The sequence below is a fragment of the Akebia trifoliata genome, unplaced genomic scaffold, assembly GCF_017979445.1.
Source record: "Akebia trifoliata isolate Shusen 1 unplaced genomic scaffold, ASM1797944v1 Contig00776, whole genome shotgun sequence".
Lineage (NCBI taxonomy): Eukaryota > Viridiplantae > Streptophyta > Magnoliopsida > Ranunculales > Lardizabalaceae > Akebia > Akebia trifoliata.
Window position 1 is genome coordinate 1 of NW_028237197.1, and position 17,392 is coordinate 17,392.

A 17,392-nucleotide genomic window follows, 5' to 3' on the forward strand; every position below is an offset into this window, starting at 1 on the left:
CTCAGGTGAGCTTAGGGTATTTTTGATTCGGGAGCGGAACGGTGAAGGTTATGAGAGGTGGTGGGTATCCCAAGTCTCATTTTTTTAATTTTATTGATTTTTTTGAGATTTTTTGAAATCATTTGATTGATCAAAATGCCACATGTTGGCAAATTGGGCTTTTTAGGTCCGTTGGTGAATTTTATTGAAAATCGGGTGTTTTTTATTTCGAGAGTGGAGCAGTGAAGGTGAGAATAGGTCAAGTCCTTTTTTATGAGTCAACTATTCCCTTAAAGGGTCTAAGGGGCCTTTGATTTGATTAAAGCGTCGCATTTCGATGAATTGAGCCTTTTAAGTCCGTCGATTAATTTTATTGAAAATCTGGTATTTTTGGGCCCTTTCGAGTAGGGGACTCGTTCAAATTGGGTTGTCTACACTTGTAATACGCTTTTCTGATTTGCCTTTATAGTTCAAAAGAGGTGGCACGAAGCTAAGGTTGTTTTTTGTGTTTAAGTATCTCAAAGGGTCTCTCTATCAGTAGTGTGAGGACCTTCATTGAATTCCATGAATTTCGACTTGTATCCTCCCTCGTCCTCTTTTGACCCATTTCTTTCTCTTCTTCTTTCTCGTTGCCCTCGGTTTCAACTTTGGTTGGCATAACAGTATGCACTGTCAGTCTTATTTCATGAGCTCTACTCTTTAAGGTTCCCTCTAAGGTGATGTACTCAGTTGTAATGTATAGATCCTCCGATATTTTCGGTGGACCGATGATTAGCTCCTTATGCATCCTTGTTCTTGGTATGACGATGTTGACACATGCTTGAATTACCATGTCATCATTAGGGTTTTTCACCAACAACAACTAGGTGTGGAATCGAGTAGTGAAATCACTGATGCTTTTCCTTTCCTCCTACCATAAGTAGAACAATATGTTGACTTTGACCTTCATACACATGTTGTGAATGTACTGAGCCACAAAGAGCTCTTCCTACTGTTAAAAATTCTTGAATGAGCCTAGTGGCAAACCTTGAAACCATGAGATAGCTGCCAACCGCAAGGTGGTCGGGAATATCTTGCATGTAAGTGCATCATTCCCTTGATAAAATATCATCAGGTTGTAATGCATGACATGCTTTACAGGGTCTTTAGTTCCATTAAAAGAGTCAAACTTTAGCATGTAGAACTTCCTTGGTGGATCGGAGTTCTGGATCGCCTATGTGGATGGTGATATTCTCAGATCCCTGACAATCGATCAAGGCGATCGACTTGACCCCCTTTGATAGCGGCATCCTCCATTTGCCTCATAAAATCTTCCACCTCCACCAAAGTTAATAGGTTAGGTGGTATGTTTTGTCTGTTATTGACCTAATTTCCCTTAGACCGAACTTTGGGGTCGTGATTCTCAATTCAACATCTAGCGTCATCGTCATTGTCCCTTATGTTCTCTGATCCTTCGGCCCTCTGTTGTCACAGTTTCTTGTTCTCTTTTTTTGAAGACTCAGATCTCTTTTGATCGTCACTCTATACTCTACTGTAGTTTCGTCCTTACTTGTGCCAGCAAAAGCTATAGACGTCTTCCATTGGATTTTGGTTCCCTTGTACTCCCTGAGTTGTAGGAGCCTAATCTTCTTTTTAAAACCCCAGTTGCTGCAACTCCTGCAGTAACTTCTGCTGCTCCTTCTACTTTAGTTTCTATTGTACTACTTCGACCGTTGTTCCTTGTGTTTGTCATGTGGATGTCATATTTTTTGTTTAATTCCCACGAGCGATGCCAATAGTAGATGTGATTTTTGTGATCACCTCGAGATCATCACTTTCTGATTGAATGATCTGCCTCTCCATGAATCCTTATCTGTTCCATAGAGCCTTCGATGCCTAAGTTAGTTGCAGAGAAAATTTAACAGAGTTTTAGTGCCAAAAAATTGCATACCTTTGATGTGGGGATCCTCTTCTATTTATAGAGAGAGGGTTGGTATTTTGCATGTTTTCCCTTCTTATCCCCTTTCTATTTTGGGATGAGAAACGTGTGGGATTCCCTTACTAGGAATCCTTTCTAATTTAATGCCTCAAATCCCGAAAAATTAGGGATCAAAATACTTTTTACTTATGGAACTCTATCTTCCTAACCTTCAGCCAAGTTCCTTCCCTCTGTGAACCACCTAAGCGACTATAACACACAAGTCAAAAGAATGCCCCTAGTGAACTCTCTTATTCCTTAATGACATGTGTCGTTATCTCATTGGTTAGAGAATTTATCCCTTCACATCAAGAATACATCACCTATTTATTATAAAAACAATTATAAATAAAATTATAATTATAAGATGATGGGCCTCTCTGGGCGCATGAAGAGACTAGCTTCTAAGCCCAAGCTGAGCCCTAAAAATGGTTTGGGCCTGGTCATTTACTTAGTAAGCCAAGTAACACTACCCAAATCCGGTCAATGCCGGGCCAGTCCGGCCCATTTAGATGCTTTTCCGCGAGATACGCCACCACATCATTTTTTTTTTGTCACCTTTGTGTTTCCGTGTGTCATTTCCAGCATTTTCCAAACATAACTCTACAAAGTCAACCGCGGGATTTTTCTCTTTCTTCGTTACCACGTCTTTAAAGTAGTTTTGAAACTTCTCTTTTCTCTCTCTTAATCAAATAACGAAGTCAGATCCGTAGGAGACCTTACACCTTCTCAATGCCCATACGAATCGATTAACATAGTTTATTATCTGACGATTTTTCTTCTTCTTCCTTTTCTTACCCATACTCCAACAAAAAATAAATTAATTAATAAATAAAACAAAATTTTTAGCTTTCTCAGACAAATCCAAAAACCCTAACTTCTCTTTCGTTTTATCTCTCTGTAAATCCAAGCTTCGATCGAAGAACAATCAGAATTTCTTCAACAATTCGATATCAGAAATGCTTCACAGGAGCTTTAAGGCCGGGAAATGGTATTTTCTATCGATTCTATGCGACCTGGATTTTGTATTTTTCCTTTTGTATCAACTGAAAATTTCTTCATTCAAATACGCAGATAATATTCAATTTTTATTTATCTTTTATTTTTTTATCAATTTCGTTGAACACTTGAATTCTGCGTGTTTTTTCTTTTGTTTGTTTGTTTGTTTGTTTGGGGGTGAATTGGATTTGTTTATGGTTTCTGACTGAAATTTGAAGGTTTTGATGAACCATGCGGTTTTATTGATTTATTTATTTATTTATGGTGGGAATTGGATTTGTTTGTGGTTTCTGGATGAAATTTGAAGGTTTTAAATTGGTTGAATGGTACAGCAAGACGTCTTTGAAGCTTGCGGTGGCTCGTATGAAGCTTCTAAAGAACAAGAGAGAAACGCAACTGAGGCAGATGAAGAGGGATTTGGCTCAGCTTCTTCAATCTGGCCAGGAAAAGACTGCAATGATTCGAGTATGTCTTGATTGAGATTTAGAACACAAATTTATTTATTTTTGTCTATTTTTATGTGAAATTAATTGCTTAGGTTTTGGATCTTTTTGTTTTTATTTTATATATTGATATTCTTTGGTTCAGTTCAGTAGGTTTTGATAGCATTCTTTTTGTACCTTATTGATTTGTAATTTAGGATGTTAAATAGTTCAGATCCAATTTAGATTCCATCATGTGGGAAAGTGTGTATTTCGTGAATTAGAGATGACATCAACTTATCTCTTGGTTTAAATATCATGTTCATCCTAGTGCTACAATAATCATGCAATTCTAATGGTATCTTTGTAAACACTTCTAAAGTCTGAATGGAGGTGGTCTACCCTTTCAATTCAGACTTCAGAAACTTCATTTCCGTTTGTTTCTTTTCAGATTTCAGACTTCAGAACTGAAATTCAGAAGTTTTGAACCAGCAATGAGGGGATGCTGGATGAAACTTCTGAAGTCTGATTTCTAGTTTCCAGACTTCAGATTTCAGAAGTGTTACCAAAGCCTGATCATTATCTAGATCGCCCTTATCTAAACCTTATTCATATTATTGAGGTTGACGACATGAATACTATTTTTTCATTTGAGTCTACCATGAATCATATCTTCAGTCAAGGCATGTTCCTTCATATTGTTTATTATTATTGTCATCCCTATTGGTTTTGGTCATCTTCGTCTTTTTAGAGCCCAAGACTTTTATTATATCGCTCTTTCACATGGGCATTTTTTTTTTTTTTGGCCTTCTTTGTACACGCATAAACATCTAAAAAACTTTTCCCTACTTTATCTCATATTGGATTATTCTCATTTATGATTTTGTTTCTCCTACTCTTACTGCTCATCAATTTCTGTACCCTCATTTTTTATACGCTCATTCTATGAATATGTTTCATGACAACCCAGCATTGAGATCCATCATAAATCTTGGTCTTACTTTTTTCCTTGTAAAATTTTCTCTTTGGTTTGACAAGTAAAAGTTGATCATGTAACAGTGTGCCTCGCCTTCATCTACCTAGCACTAGTTCTATGGGTCACATCTTCACAAATTCTTCATCTTTATATATAACTGACCTCAGATAATGGAAGTAGTCTCTTTTGGATATTGATTGTCTTTCAATATTGATAGTGTTTCATTCCAAAAGAAAATGTCTTAATTTTAATTTGCAAGTTATGTATTTTGTATTGGTCTTATTTATCTTAAAACCCTTCGTTTTTAATGTATTCCTCCGTAGTTCTTATTTGAAATTTACTTCCTTCTTGTTTTCACGTGCCAACACTAAATCATTTGCAAATGACAAACATAGAGGATCTCTCCTTGAACATGAGTAGTTAATCCATCCTTAACTAGCGCATGCTTACAATCTGATGACTTCTTTATTACGTACTGTAAGAAATTTCTACTCTATTTAGTGTAGTTTCTATTAGTTTCCCTGGACTTCGTATAAGAAACTTAATTAGAATAAGTAACTTATCTTAAAATTCGCATTAAAGTTGATTATCATATGTCCTTTGAGACACATTTCAAAATGAAGAAGAAACTTGTATATCTTCCAAAAAAAAAAGCACTTAAAAGATTGGGGTCTGCTAACCGAATCTTATTCCTCCATTCCACCCTGTCTAAAACCAAGTTTTTTATTATTGAAAGTGGTTATATATGCTTTCACTACCTCCATCGACATTCATTTGGGTTCCCTCTTATTCTTTTAGGACCCTTCAACTTAAATATTTCTTCAAATCTGGTTAGTAATTGGCTTTGTTGAATATGCCAAACCATCTCAGCAAGCTCGAATGTTGCTTGTGCCCATGTTTTGTATTTTGGGAAATAATAAGACTTACTTTTGTTGTCCATGTTCTCCTTTGTATTTTTTATATGGACAACTTTTATTATTATGTGGCACATGCTTTTGCATAAACAGGTAATTTTATATTTTTGCTGCATAATTTCATCTGATAGGCTTTTTCACATCAAGCGGATTTATGATAAGGACCAATTTGTGATACTGATATGAAACATTCATGATATATAGTCTTGATGTAAGGTTAAGTGATAATTTTGAAAGCATATGGTCTATTACAGCATGGTAACAAAGTTCGGATTCGATAATTATTCTGTGAGGCTTCAATTTCGATAGATTTGGTAAAGTTTCGTAGAAAAATCGGCAAAATTTCAGGGATTATAAAAAAATATCTTATTGGATTTCTTACCTAAACCTATCATCTTTAACCTCTCTCTAAATCCTATCTTCTTCTAGATGCTTGCATGTTGTAAAAATCAAAATTTTGGAGGTGAAGGGTAAAAAATGTTATCATATTCCATGATTAATTGAGGGATTGTCGATTAGTTCATCGAATTAATCGGCTAACTCTAATTTGGAGAATTTTAAGAAATTTTTGAAAAATTCAGAGAATTTTGTGGCTACATATTACAGGCTGTTTTAGTTAAAGAATAATCAAACCGCATTGCAGAAATGATATTTTTTTGTTCCATTTCAGGTTGAACATGTAGTGAGGGAGGAGAAGATGGTGGCAGCTTATGATCTTGTTGATATATATTGTGAGCTTATCGTGGCACGATTGCCAATTATTGAGTCACAAAAGTATGTATACACATTGGTCTTGATTAGTTTCCACTATATTCCCCGTTTAAACATTTAAAGTTTGTGCTGATATTCATTCATCTAAGTGATTGAACTTCAATGCAACTGTTCCTTCTTCTGCATATAATGAATATATTATCTTTCTTTGTAGAATGCCAATTCAACCAGCCTATGCTGTTGAGAAGACATATTTAGGGAAAGAGGGGGGGCAGGTTGCACTGTTAATTCATAATCTTTGTTTTTCTCATCTTAAGTTATAATTCATTATAGAGAATGCTCAGCAACAGTTTAATATGCTTTTTGAAAAAGCATGGCTTGAGAATATTTGCATACACACACACACACACAAAATAAGAATAAGAAAAGAAACAAAATATTGTTAAACCAAACTGTCTATCCATTGGATTTGGCCAATTTCGGCCAGTGTGATCATTAGTTAAGCTATTATTGTGCAAGCAGATTGGATAATGGATGGAATCCCCACAATCTGGTCAACTCTACCATTGGAATCATTGAAATAGTTTAAAATAATGGTATTTTTCAGCATATCAGCAATATGAAAATTTTGATGGATAATGATACTTTATGTGGAATGCTTAGAGAAGATGAATTATTTTTTTTTCAACAAAGGACTTGTCTTTGGATAGAATGGAATGGAATGGAGGAACAAGATTCATTTAGCTGACCCCAAATCTCAGTGATAAGTCCTTATGATGTAGCACAGTGAGGAAAGAAGATGTAATTTAGGGGTTGGTTAGGGGATCTTATTTGGGATTTGGGTTTGGATTAAGGATTTAGGCGAAAAATGTTTACAAAATCTCAATTGGCTATTGAGATGTAAAATGCAAAGTTTTGTAAATTGCGATATTTTGGTTGGGGTTGGATAAGGGTTAAAGGAAAGAAGAAGGGTTAAGGTTTATAGGATAATGATTAAAGGTTAAGGAAATATGGGAAGTATTAAGAGTTAAGGTTTGTAGGTTTCAAGAATCAAGAATTCAAGATTTCTTGAAAAATCAAGAAAACAAAGTTTATGGATTGGTTTCTTAAAAGGATTAAAGGGTTCTTGATCTCTCACAAATAAATAAAAAAATTGTAGAAAAGACAGATTGAAGAAGATGATAGAAGATAAGAAAAAGATTAAAGAAAAAAAATGATATATAAATACACCTTGGAATTACCCTAAGATTCCCATGGCTTCAACCACGTTGAATTCACCAAATCCCAACAATAATTGTAATTTTGTTTATTCCATTCATTCTTTGTTAATAAACCCTAATACAATCTATAAATAAAGAAAATCAACCAAGAGTCTTAATAAAACTTAAAAATCAAATAAATAACTAATTTCGTTACTTTCTTTCTTAAATTTTTAATCCTAATAAACTTAAATAAAAGACATAAAGTTACCAAACTACCCCTAAGTATTATACTAAGACCATGAACCAATAAAACATGAAAATAAGCCCCAAAAACACAAAAAAATGTCCTAAAACAGAAAACTAAATAAAATCAACTCTTCAAGCTTTGATGTCCCCTTCACCTTGTTAGAGAAGCTAAAAAAGTTGAACTTTTTAACAGCTGTAATGTGGTGTTTATGCAGTTATTCTACCTTTTATAATACCTAATGTAAAGAAATTAATTTAATTTGCTAAATTAGGTTTTTGATAATATTAATTGATTCATTCTCCTCGTCATACTAGTAACATAAAAAGTGATACATTTCATTAATGAAATGGATGATTCTTTTTTTCTTCTTTGACTATGAAAAGATAAATAAGTTCCTTCATTGTATTCATGTTTTATTCTTTTTTATCTATAAAATTATGTTCTTTTACTTTTTGTTTCTCAAAAAAGATGAATTGGTAAAAAAAGAAGACTTTTTTTTGGTTAAGTAGGCACTTCAAAAGCTTTATTTGAAGTTGGGTTCAAAAAGCTTCATTTTGTTGATTGCTGCCGTGGGAAACCTTCAAGGTGATTCATGCCATGAACATGTAAAAAGCACTTTCCTGAAATGTGAATCCAACTTGTTATCAAATATCATAAGATGAGGATACATGGGACCTATGCTACTAGTACACTTCAAAATAGATGTTATAGCTGATAAATTTGGGGGTCTAACTCAACCAATTGGCAATGAGTGGAGAGGCCCAAGAGCTTATAAGGAGAGAGACAAGGCAATGAGTGCTCGATGTAGGACTAAAATCAACACGCCCCTACACATGTGGGCCGGATTAGGCCAAAGCACGTGGAGATATGAACTGGGTGACGTGGAGGAGAGAAAGGCCTGCTCTGATACCATGATAAATTTAGAGGTCAACTCAAAACCAATTGGCAATGATTGGAGACCTAGGAGCTTATAAGGAGAAAGACAAGGCAATTTGTGTCCAATGTGGGACTAAACTCAACACGCCCCCGCACGTGTGGGCCGGATTGGGCCAAAGCATGTGAAGATATTAACTGGGGTAGGTCGAGGAGGGAGGCTCGCTCTGATACCATGTTAACCAACCAACTACTTCAAAAGACCTATCTATTGGAGAAGAGGAGAACTATGAATATATAAGAGGGTTAGGAGGCTTAACTAGAGTATGACTCACTCGAAAGTGGAGGAAAATATACACTCAATACTCCCCCTCATCCATAAGGGTGGAAAGATTCAAACCCATGACCTGTACGAACTAGCACTCTGATACCATGATAGATTTGGGGGTCAAAACCAATTGGCGATGAGTAGAGAGGCCCAGGAGCTTATAAGGAGGGAGACACTGAGTGTCCGATGTGGACTAAACTCAACATGCCCCCGCATGTGTGGGCCAGACTGTGCCAAAGCATGTGGAGATATGAATTGGGTGACGTGGAGGAGAGAAAGGCCCGCACTGATACCATGATAAATTTGGGGGTCCAACTCAAAACCAATTGGCAACGAACTAAACTCAGCAATGGCAATGTCAGTACTTCAATTCTTAGCTGAATGGATCAGGACTGTCTTGAGAGGGATTTTTGGTGTGTGTGTGTGTTGGGGGGGGGGGGGGGGGGGGGGGGGGATTGTGGAGGTGAAGTAGTTGTTGTAGTCCACATGCTTCCATGTTGTATTCATTTACTTTTTGATGCCTCCACCTGCTTGTTCTCCATTTTGAGACAGTAATGTTTTCTAAACATTGTTTTTGGACTTGCCCTAAACTTAAACCTCTCCTTCTAACAGCAGTTTTTGTTTGGAAACTTTTACTAATATTCTCTCATATTGTCTCCAGAAACTGCCCCATTGACTTGAAAGAAGCAATTTCTAGTGTAATATTTGCATCCCCAAGATGTGCAGATGTACCTGAACTCTTGGATGTTCGTAAACATTTCACAGCAAAATATGGGAAAGAGTTCATTACTTCAGCTCTTGAAATACGTCCAGAATGTGGTGTTAATCGTACAGTGAGTTTCTAAAGTTTTTGCAGCACTCCTTGTTAATTGAACTTGAAATGATTATGTAACAATTGCTAATGATCAATTTTGGTATCATGAATTAAAATTTTACTATTTTCTAGCATTGCTTCTTATCATGGTTTTACTTTGTTAATTTCAGATGATTGAGAAGTTATCTGCAAGAGCACCTGATGGTCAAACCAAAATCAAGATCTTGACTGAAATTGCCCAAGAGCATAATGTCAAATGGGATGCCGAGGCATTTGGAGAGAAAGAACTGAAGCCTCCTGAGGACCTGCTGGTATGAAAAATGAATAAAAATTCCTACCATTTGTTGCATGGATTTTCATTGTAAATTTGTAAGAGTTGTTGAATAATATTTATATTGTGAACATGTAATCGAGCAGAGTGGACCGATTACATTTGAGAGTGCTAGTAAAATGCCTGTGGAACGCCACAATGTCCAGCTTCCACCCACCCATGGTCAAAAGTACGAATCATCTATATATCTATCTCAGAAAGATTTGACGGGATCGTCACAGAGTTCCCCAGCTTTTGGTACTACAGATACTAGTACTCCTAAGATGACACAGCCTACCATTTCCCGATCAGAATCAAGAGCTTCAGGTATGTGAAAATTATTATATCATGATCTTATTATGAATTTTTTTTATTTATTTATGGGTAAGCTGCCATGAACTCAAAGTTGTTTTGCAATGTGTCAAACAAACTGAGCTCTGGGTCTAGGCCCTGATCTTATTCTACAATTAGTTACTTGCTTTACGTTCAATCACATTATCCATCTAGTTCTCACAATACTTCACGGGCTTTTTTGTCTGTTGTACAGAAAGTGAATCTAAAGGAAGGAATTTTGGGAGTTCTCATAGCAATTCTTTTTCGTCAAATAGACAAAATTGGAATATGGAATTCAAGGATGCAACCTCTGCTGCACGGGCAGCAGCTGAATCTGCTGAAAGAGCAAGTATGGCTGCTAGGGCTGCTGCAGAACTCTCAAGTTATGCAAATATTACTAGGCAATATTCATCGGAACCGCATGACTCCCCAGTTTATGATCGAAGAGATGAACGTTCTTCCAAGGATTCGGTGAAGATGGTGCATAATTCACAGAAAGGTTCCTCATATGACATAAATCCAAGTTCTCTGAATCAACAGAGAGAGAGGAATGAGAGTGAGAACCTACAGGGAGTCGCTGGAAGCATGCATGATGGTTATGATAGTATTAAGCGAAGATCTAGACAGTACAGTATGGCTTCCACTGATGATGATATATTGGTCACTGGTCTCCCAAACACAGATAGATATCAAAAGAGCTCATCTGAGGCGGAAGCCATCAATCCCAATTGGCACACCGAGAAACCTGAGAAGGGTGACTTTCTTGGCGATACAAGTTTCAAGAAACAATCTAATCAATCTGAGGTAAAATCTGTCAAGCACCAGCGCGGTAAGGAAACTATGAAATCTGACCATTCAGGGGATGGGAGCATTAAAAAACAATCCAGCAAGTCTGCCTCCTCTCATTCTCATGCAAGCACCGATGATGATGATGATGTAATCAATTCAAATCCCGATCTCTGGAAGTATGGGAATGATGGTGGTGAGCATTCTTTCATCGATACTAGTTATGGGAATGTGCCTACCAGTCAACCAAGCTTCAAAGATTCTCCTGCTGTAATTTTTGATGATTATGTTTCAGACAAAGAAAGTAATTTTGGTATCGAGGGTGAGTTTGATAGACGTGAAGTGGATTCATATGCCCCATCACCAGTTAGAAAATCACCCTCCCCTCTTGAGGTTTCTTCAAAAGGAGATGACTTGTTACCTGCAGCTTTTGACGAGTCAGATGGTCCAATTTCTGAGAGTGAAGATGAGAAGGAAAATTTTAAACTCTATGGAAGAACAGAGTCTAGCATTCAGTCACATGAGGAGAGTGTTTTCACAAGAAGCCCAGGAGAGAGCGGACATGGTTCAATGAAATCCTCCTTCACGAGAAAGGAATCCATAGAAGCCTACAGGGATCCTTGGTTACATTCCGCTCATGATGATTCAAAATCCGGGGACGAATGCCCTGAGAGAAACCAAGAAACACAAGTGAATGTTGGAAGTCCATCAACCCTGATTGATAGGGTTCATGGGTCAATGAAATCATCCTTAACTGAAAAGGAAGCCATGAGAATGGATGGAAATCCTTGGTTACATTCCTCTCCTGATGATTCGGAATCTGAGGTTTCACCCTCAATGGGGAACCAAGAAACAAAACTGAATGTTTCCACAAAAAGGGTAGCCACAGGAATGAACAGAAAGCCTTGGTTGAATTCCTCTTCCGATGATTCAGAATTCGAGTCTGCACACATCAAGAGAAATGAAGAGACTAAACTAGAGGTTGGAGGAGAATCTTTGAAGAAGTATAACCAGAGTGACTTGCCCACTACTAAGCTGTATCCAAGACATTCAAGATCCCCAAGGAACTCGGATGGTTTGGACCACGAACCATTTTATCATCCAGAGATTGAAGAGAAGCAACAACCTCTGCAATCTTCAAGGCGTTCATCAGCCGTGGAAATCAAAGCTAAAGACGATTTTAGGGCATCGGGGTCACCAGATTCTGAAAAAGTTTCTGAATTTTCAGATCACAGGAGCTCCGAAACTGGGCAGGAGTTGAACTTGAAAAGATTGACAGGTGGTTTCCGTAACAAGGCATTTGTCCGTCCACCTTATACTAGGAGCCCTTCAGGTGAAGGTGATACTTCACAGCTATCCACAAAGAAAGCAGCAGAAGATACTCCTACAGTTATTGAGCAACCAGTGGTCTCCCCTGTGGTCAAGTCTTCAACAAGTTTTAAAGCGCAGTATCAGAAACCAACCTTGAAATTTTCTGAAGAATTTAGTTCAAGAAAAGTAAAAACAGCATCTGATTCAGATAGTGATGATGCTGACTTAATCCCACGACAAACTATTGGCAGCCGGGGCTATAAAGGTGAAACTTTGAAAATTCCTAAAGAATTTAGTTCTAGCAAAGGAAGAACAATATTAGATTCAGATAGTGATGATGCTGAAGTAACGCCACAGCAAACTGTTCGCAGCAGAGCCTATAAAGGTGAAAGACTTTCTCGCAGGACAAGGGGTTCACCAGCAGAGCCTGGTGCGAGCAGCCTTTTGAATTTAGCAAGCGGACCCAAGATGAAACTCTCTCCACAAGTTTCTTATGAAACTGAAACTTCTTCAAAGCCACCGGTCCAAGTGGTAAGCTCTGGAAGTGAAGAGAACAAGTGGAAAAAAACAAGTACATCGGTTGAACGACAATCTTTTAACCCTACAACACCGCAACCTCAAGTCTCAGAGCAGAAGGAAAGTGTGAAATCTAAGTTGCCAAAAACTAAAAGGCCAGTTGAACGGAAACCTTCTATACCTACAGAACAACCCAAAGTTTCTGCGTACGAGTCAAGTTTTAAGTCATCCCAACTGAATTTATCTGTGGAACAGCCATTTAATCCTCCGACTAAGAGTGTACCTTCAGGGAGTACTGACACTCCAAAGCCGTTAAGTTTGAGAGAGTTAAAATCAGATCTGAAAGAGGACTCGCCCAAGAAAGCTTCTCATGTTCATCCAAAGCTTCCAGACTATGAAACTTTTGCTGCTCACTTTGAGTCTCTCCGATCTAATCGCCGGTCATCCTAGGTAAATTTTTTCTCTAAATTTCAGCTTGGGTATTCTTTTATTGGGCCAGTACAATAATCAGATGATTGATCTGAGAATAAGGAACCAATCCTTGTTAATATGAAAATGTTTGTAGTTCTCCGTAGTCTGCCAATCAACGACAGTGATAGAAACATAGTGTATTGTGTGTGCGATTGAGTCCACAGTTTCGTTTGCTGTCACTTGCTTCACATATCTGCATTATCTTTTTTTAAATTCAAAGTTACATTTAATAGAATTCAATATTCCAGTCCTTACATTCGTATTTGATCACCCCTCGTGTAATGTGCTTTGCATTTTGTTTTAGGGAATATGCATGTAAGAAGAACGTGACATCTTGACAACACACTTGGTAGATCATACATAATAGGTGTCCCTAATACCAATTAATCCTGATTGTTAAACTAGTTGCTGTCTATTGAACGGGTGTTGCCTGAAGTCATATTGACCTCAGTTTCAGTCTGTTTCAATTAAATACAACCGAAGCATATGGTTTTGGCTGTTGATTGAAATGTTAAGATCCTACTGCCAGTCCTGTCCACCTGATAAGACATTTTTGTATTTCTTGCCAATTTAACCAGCAAACTGTTATGAACCCTTTCAACTCTTTTATAGAGGTGAGGATCTTCTCAATCCCATTTTCAGTTAGTGTTATCTAGGAGCCAAAAGGTGGTGAGTTATGAAGTTATACCAATTTTTTTTTTTTTTTATGTTGACTCTGATTTTTGGGGGGGTTTATCCGGATCATATGGACCTGGTGTGGTGTGTTGTGGGATCCTATTTTGAAGATGTATTGGGCGATATCATTAGCTAGGAGTAGGGAGTGTGAGTTAGAGGTTTATGTATTTGTTTAAGAATATTAACTTTTAAAATGAATGGAAATTTCTTGGTTATGATAATCTATTTATCATGGTTTAACGGACATTTTTTGCTTTCATCTTGTTTCTTTGGAAATTTATCCCACATCTGCCTAGGAGAGGAACTTGAGAAAGTTACGTGCATGTCATGCCATACTTATGGTATGAGCCATGGGTTGGCATGTGCCATGAGGCCACCCGTGGGCTTTGTCTAGTGTCTAAGACAAAATTTATTGATCTTTATCTAATTTACTCGATGTTGTTGAATCTCCTTACGGTGATCAAGTACATGGAGAGCTTTATTTGTCTGCTCTGTTTTGTTTTCAACTTAACAAAAAGCCAAAAAGCCTTTTTTTTAATACTGAAATACCTGCTGGTTTTTAAATATCTTTTGGAGCATGGTAACAAAAAAACGCTGTTTTTTGTTGGAAAAAAAAAAGAAGGCATCTTGTAACTTTGACAATTAAAATGTTAATAAACGCGATTTTTTTAAGTCACGTTTTTTATGTTTTAAACAAGATTTTTTCAAAAAAAAAAAAAAAAAATCTAAACGTTTTTTTTTTTTTTTTTAAATATGGGATTTGATACATAATAGAATTTGATGATTTCTAAATGTAGAAACATGAAATTTGATGATAATATCTTGATGTTATGATTTTTCATTTATTTTCAATAGTTTACAAATTTACTCCTTTTTAAGGGGAATCGTAGTTCTATATCCCGAGGAGGGCAGATTTACAATTCTTGAGCCTGTCGCCTCAGGGGTGTCGATTGAGTATGTCATGTGGGTAAGTCAAATTATTATATGATTCTTCCACAATCCTTAGATATTTCTTTTAAAAATCCACCCTTCAAACTCTTTAATCTATTCAACCTTATCCTCAATCTATTGTTTTTGACCTCTTGAAGAAAATCTTTGATTTTTCTACTTAAAAATCCGTCATTTTCAAGTTCTTTAACATGTTCGCCTTCATCTTCAATCCGTCAACTTCAACCTTTAAAATAACACTTTTGATTATTCTAATGCATAAAAACCATCTTCTTTAAGTCTTTTAACAAATTCAACATTACCTTCAATCCATCAACTTGAAACTCTTCTGGAAAATCCTTCAGTACTCAAAATACCCATCTTCTTGTACTTCCCTAATGTCCTATTATGTTTTTGAGTTAGAAAGAAAATATGATATAGATCTCAAGGTGGAAGAGAAAAGATAGATCTTAAGATGATTGGTTTTGGAGAGAAAAAGCAAAGGCAATTTACCAAAGAGTTGTTAAATGGCTAATTCAAAGGCTAAGAGTCCTAGAGTACTTCTAACTTCTAAGTTATTAAATATTTAATTAGAGTGGGCTGAGTTGACTCTGACTTTTGACTTGACTTGACTCGACTTGTTGGACATTCAAGTCTCTAGAATTTTAAAACTATGATCAAACCTCTTGTGAAAAAGACCCCAACTTCCCCAAAGGTTCTATATTTTACTCTTGAGAGTTGAAATTAAGTAGCAGAATCCCTAGTTGAAAGATGAAGGTAAATTTTTTTTTTATGGTAGAGAGGTTATTGAAAAAAACAGAAAAAGAAGAAAAAAAAAAAAAAAAGGGGGGGTTGTTGTTGATGTGCATACTCATTTCTGTTAATCTCAGAAGAATGCAGTCAAGGATTGCAAACAAAGAGTCATGCTGGGGTGACACAAAGCATTTACTATGATTCTCTCAATTCTAACGTGAACATGCATACATAATCGTAGATGATTTTTACTCCTATCGCGAGGAAACACATTTATGATTATGTGCACATCCCACATCGTCAGACTTGTGAGAATCGCAGTAAATGCTTTGTGTCATTTCAGCATTTTTCACAAATAAATATTCTCAAATATTCAATAAAATCATCTTTTTTTTTCCTTTTGCTTGAATCTGCTTCAAATTTCACCGAGGCTGTCAATAGATCAGATCAGATCAGATCCAAGCCAATCCAATAACTCAAGGTCCGATGAAGACATGATTGGATAATTTTTAGGGTCGGGTTCCGTTTTGGATCAGATCTGAAACACCACATATTATATACGGGTCTGGAGATTAAAATGACACGTATATTCTATTGTGGTACAAATCGGATCTGAGTTGACCCATTTAAATCCCTAGTTGGCTTCGGGACAGGTTTGGATCCACTCAATTCAATGGTTGACATCATCGCTCCAATCATTGGAGAATATGTGGGTCCCATCAAATATTAGATTGAATTCCACGGCTGATAATGGGCGGCTACAGTGAGTGTCAACGTTCGTGGAAACTGGAAAGTAACTGGTATCGGTATCGAAGGTTTTGGTACAACCACCTTGAAATGCCTCTCAATTTTTCTTTTTTTTTTTTTTTCTTTTTTTCTTTTATCATATTTTCCTAGGCAATCCATTGCTTGTGAAAAAAATAATATATTTTCTTGAAAAAGATTCAAAAGAATCGTGGATTTCATGGAAAAACACATATCCCAATTGATGAATTGAAGTACAATCTACAACTACAACCTTTATCTATGTCAAAGGTTTAGGTCGGGCTTAGCTTAACCCAGCTCGGGCTCCGGCCTCGATTAATAATGTTCACCCCAAACTTGCCTCGATCCCAACTCAGGTCTTTATTTTTTTACTCATCCCACCTCTAATAGTATTTCTAAACTCCAACTCCCCTTTAAAATATTTTTTTTCTTTTTCTTAATTAAATTGGAAAATCTCCAATTTTTTAATCAAAGCAAATCCTAATAAAATTATAGAAGATGCACACCAAATTTTACTTATTACACTCTACTTAAAATGAAAAATGACTGAGATTGACAAAAAGTGGGGTGTCAATATAAACTCTCTTAAAGGATATATATAAATATACTAGAGTTTACCCATGCTATAGGCACAGGCATCATCTCTTGAGTTAAGAGGGTAAAAGAAAAATAAAATAAAATTAGAAGGATATTATTATATATAAACAAAATTGAAATCAAATGGGTATAAGATAAAAAATAATAAAGTGGATTAAAGGGGTAAAAGAAAAAATATAGTAAAGTTAGAGAGATGAAGAATAAATGAAAAAAAGTAGGTCCCAAGAAACTATAGATTAATGGAAGAGATTGTAGACACTCAAATTTGAACAGACCCCCACTCGAAAGGATCTAAAAATATCAACTTTTCCAATAAAACTCGTCAACAGGCCTAAAAAATCCAATTTGTCGAAACGTGGCATATCAAGCGATTTGAAGGTTCGTAAGACCCAAAAAGGTCTCATAGACCCACGACAAGACTCTACGCACTCCCCACCTTTTCCATTTTTCACCGTTCCACTCTCGAATCCAAAAATACCCTACGCTCGCTTAAAACCCTTCGACCCTCAATTCCCTAAAAAATCAT

The 17,392-nt window shown here is 36.4% G+C and overlaps 1 protein-coding gene across 1 annotated transcript; it reads left to right on the top strand.

Moving 5' to 3' along the window:
• Positions 1-2,569: 2,569 nt before the first annotated feature.
• Positions 2,570-13,403, top strand: LOC147381071 (uncharacterized). Its single transcript, XM_086430877.1, has 7 exons — positions 2,570-2,927; positions 3,268-3,400; positions 5,918-6,021; positions 9,270-9,441; positions 9,593-9,733; positions 9,840-10,059; positions 10,280-13,403. The coding sequence occupies exons 1-7, from the start codon at positions 2,896-2,898 to the stop codon at positions 13,126-13,128; spliced, it is 3,651 nt and encodes a 1,216-aa protein (XP_086287003.1). The 5' UTR covers positions 2,570-2,895; the 3' UTR covers positions 13,129-13,403.
• Positions 13,404-17,392: the final 3,989 nt, after the last annotated feature.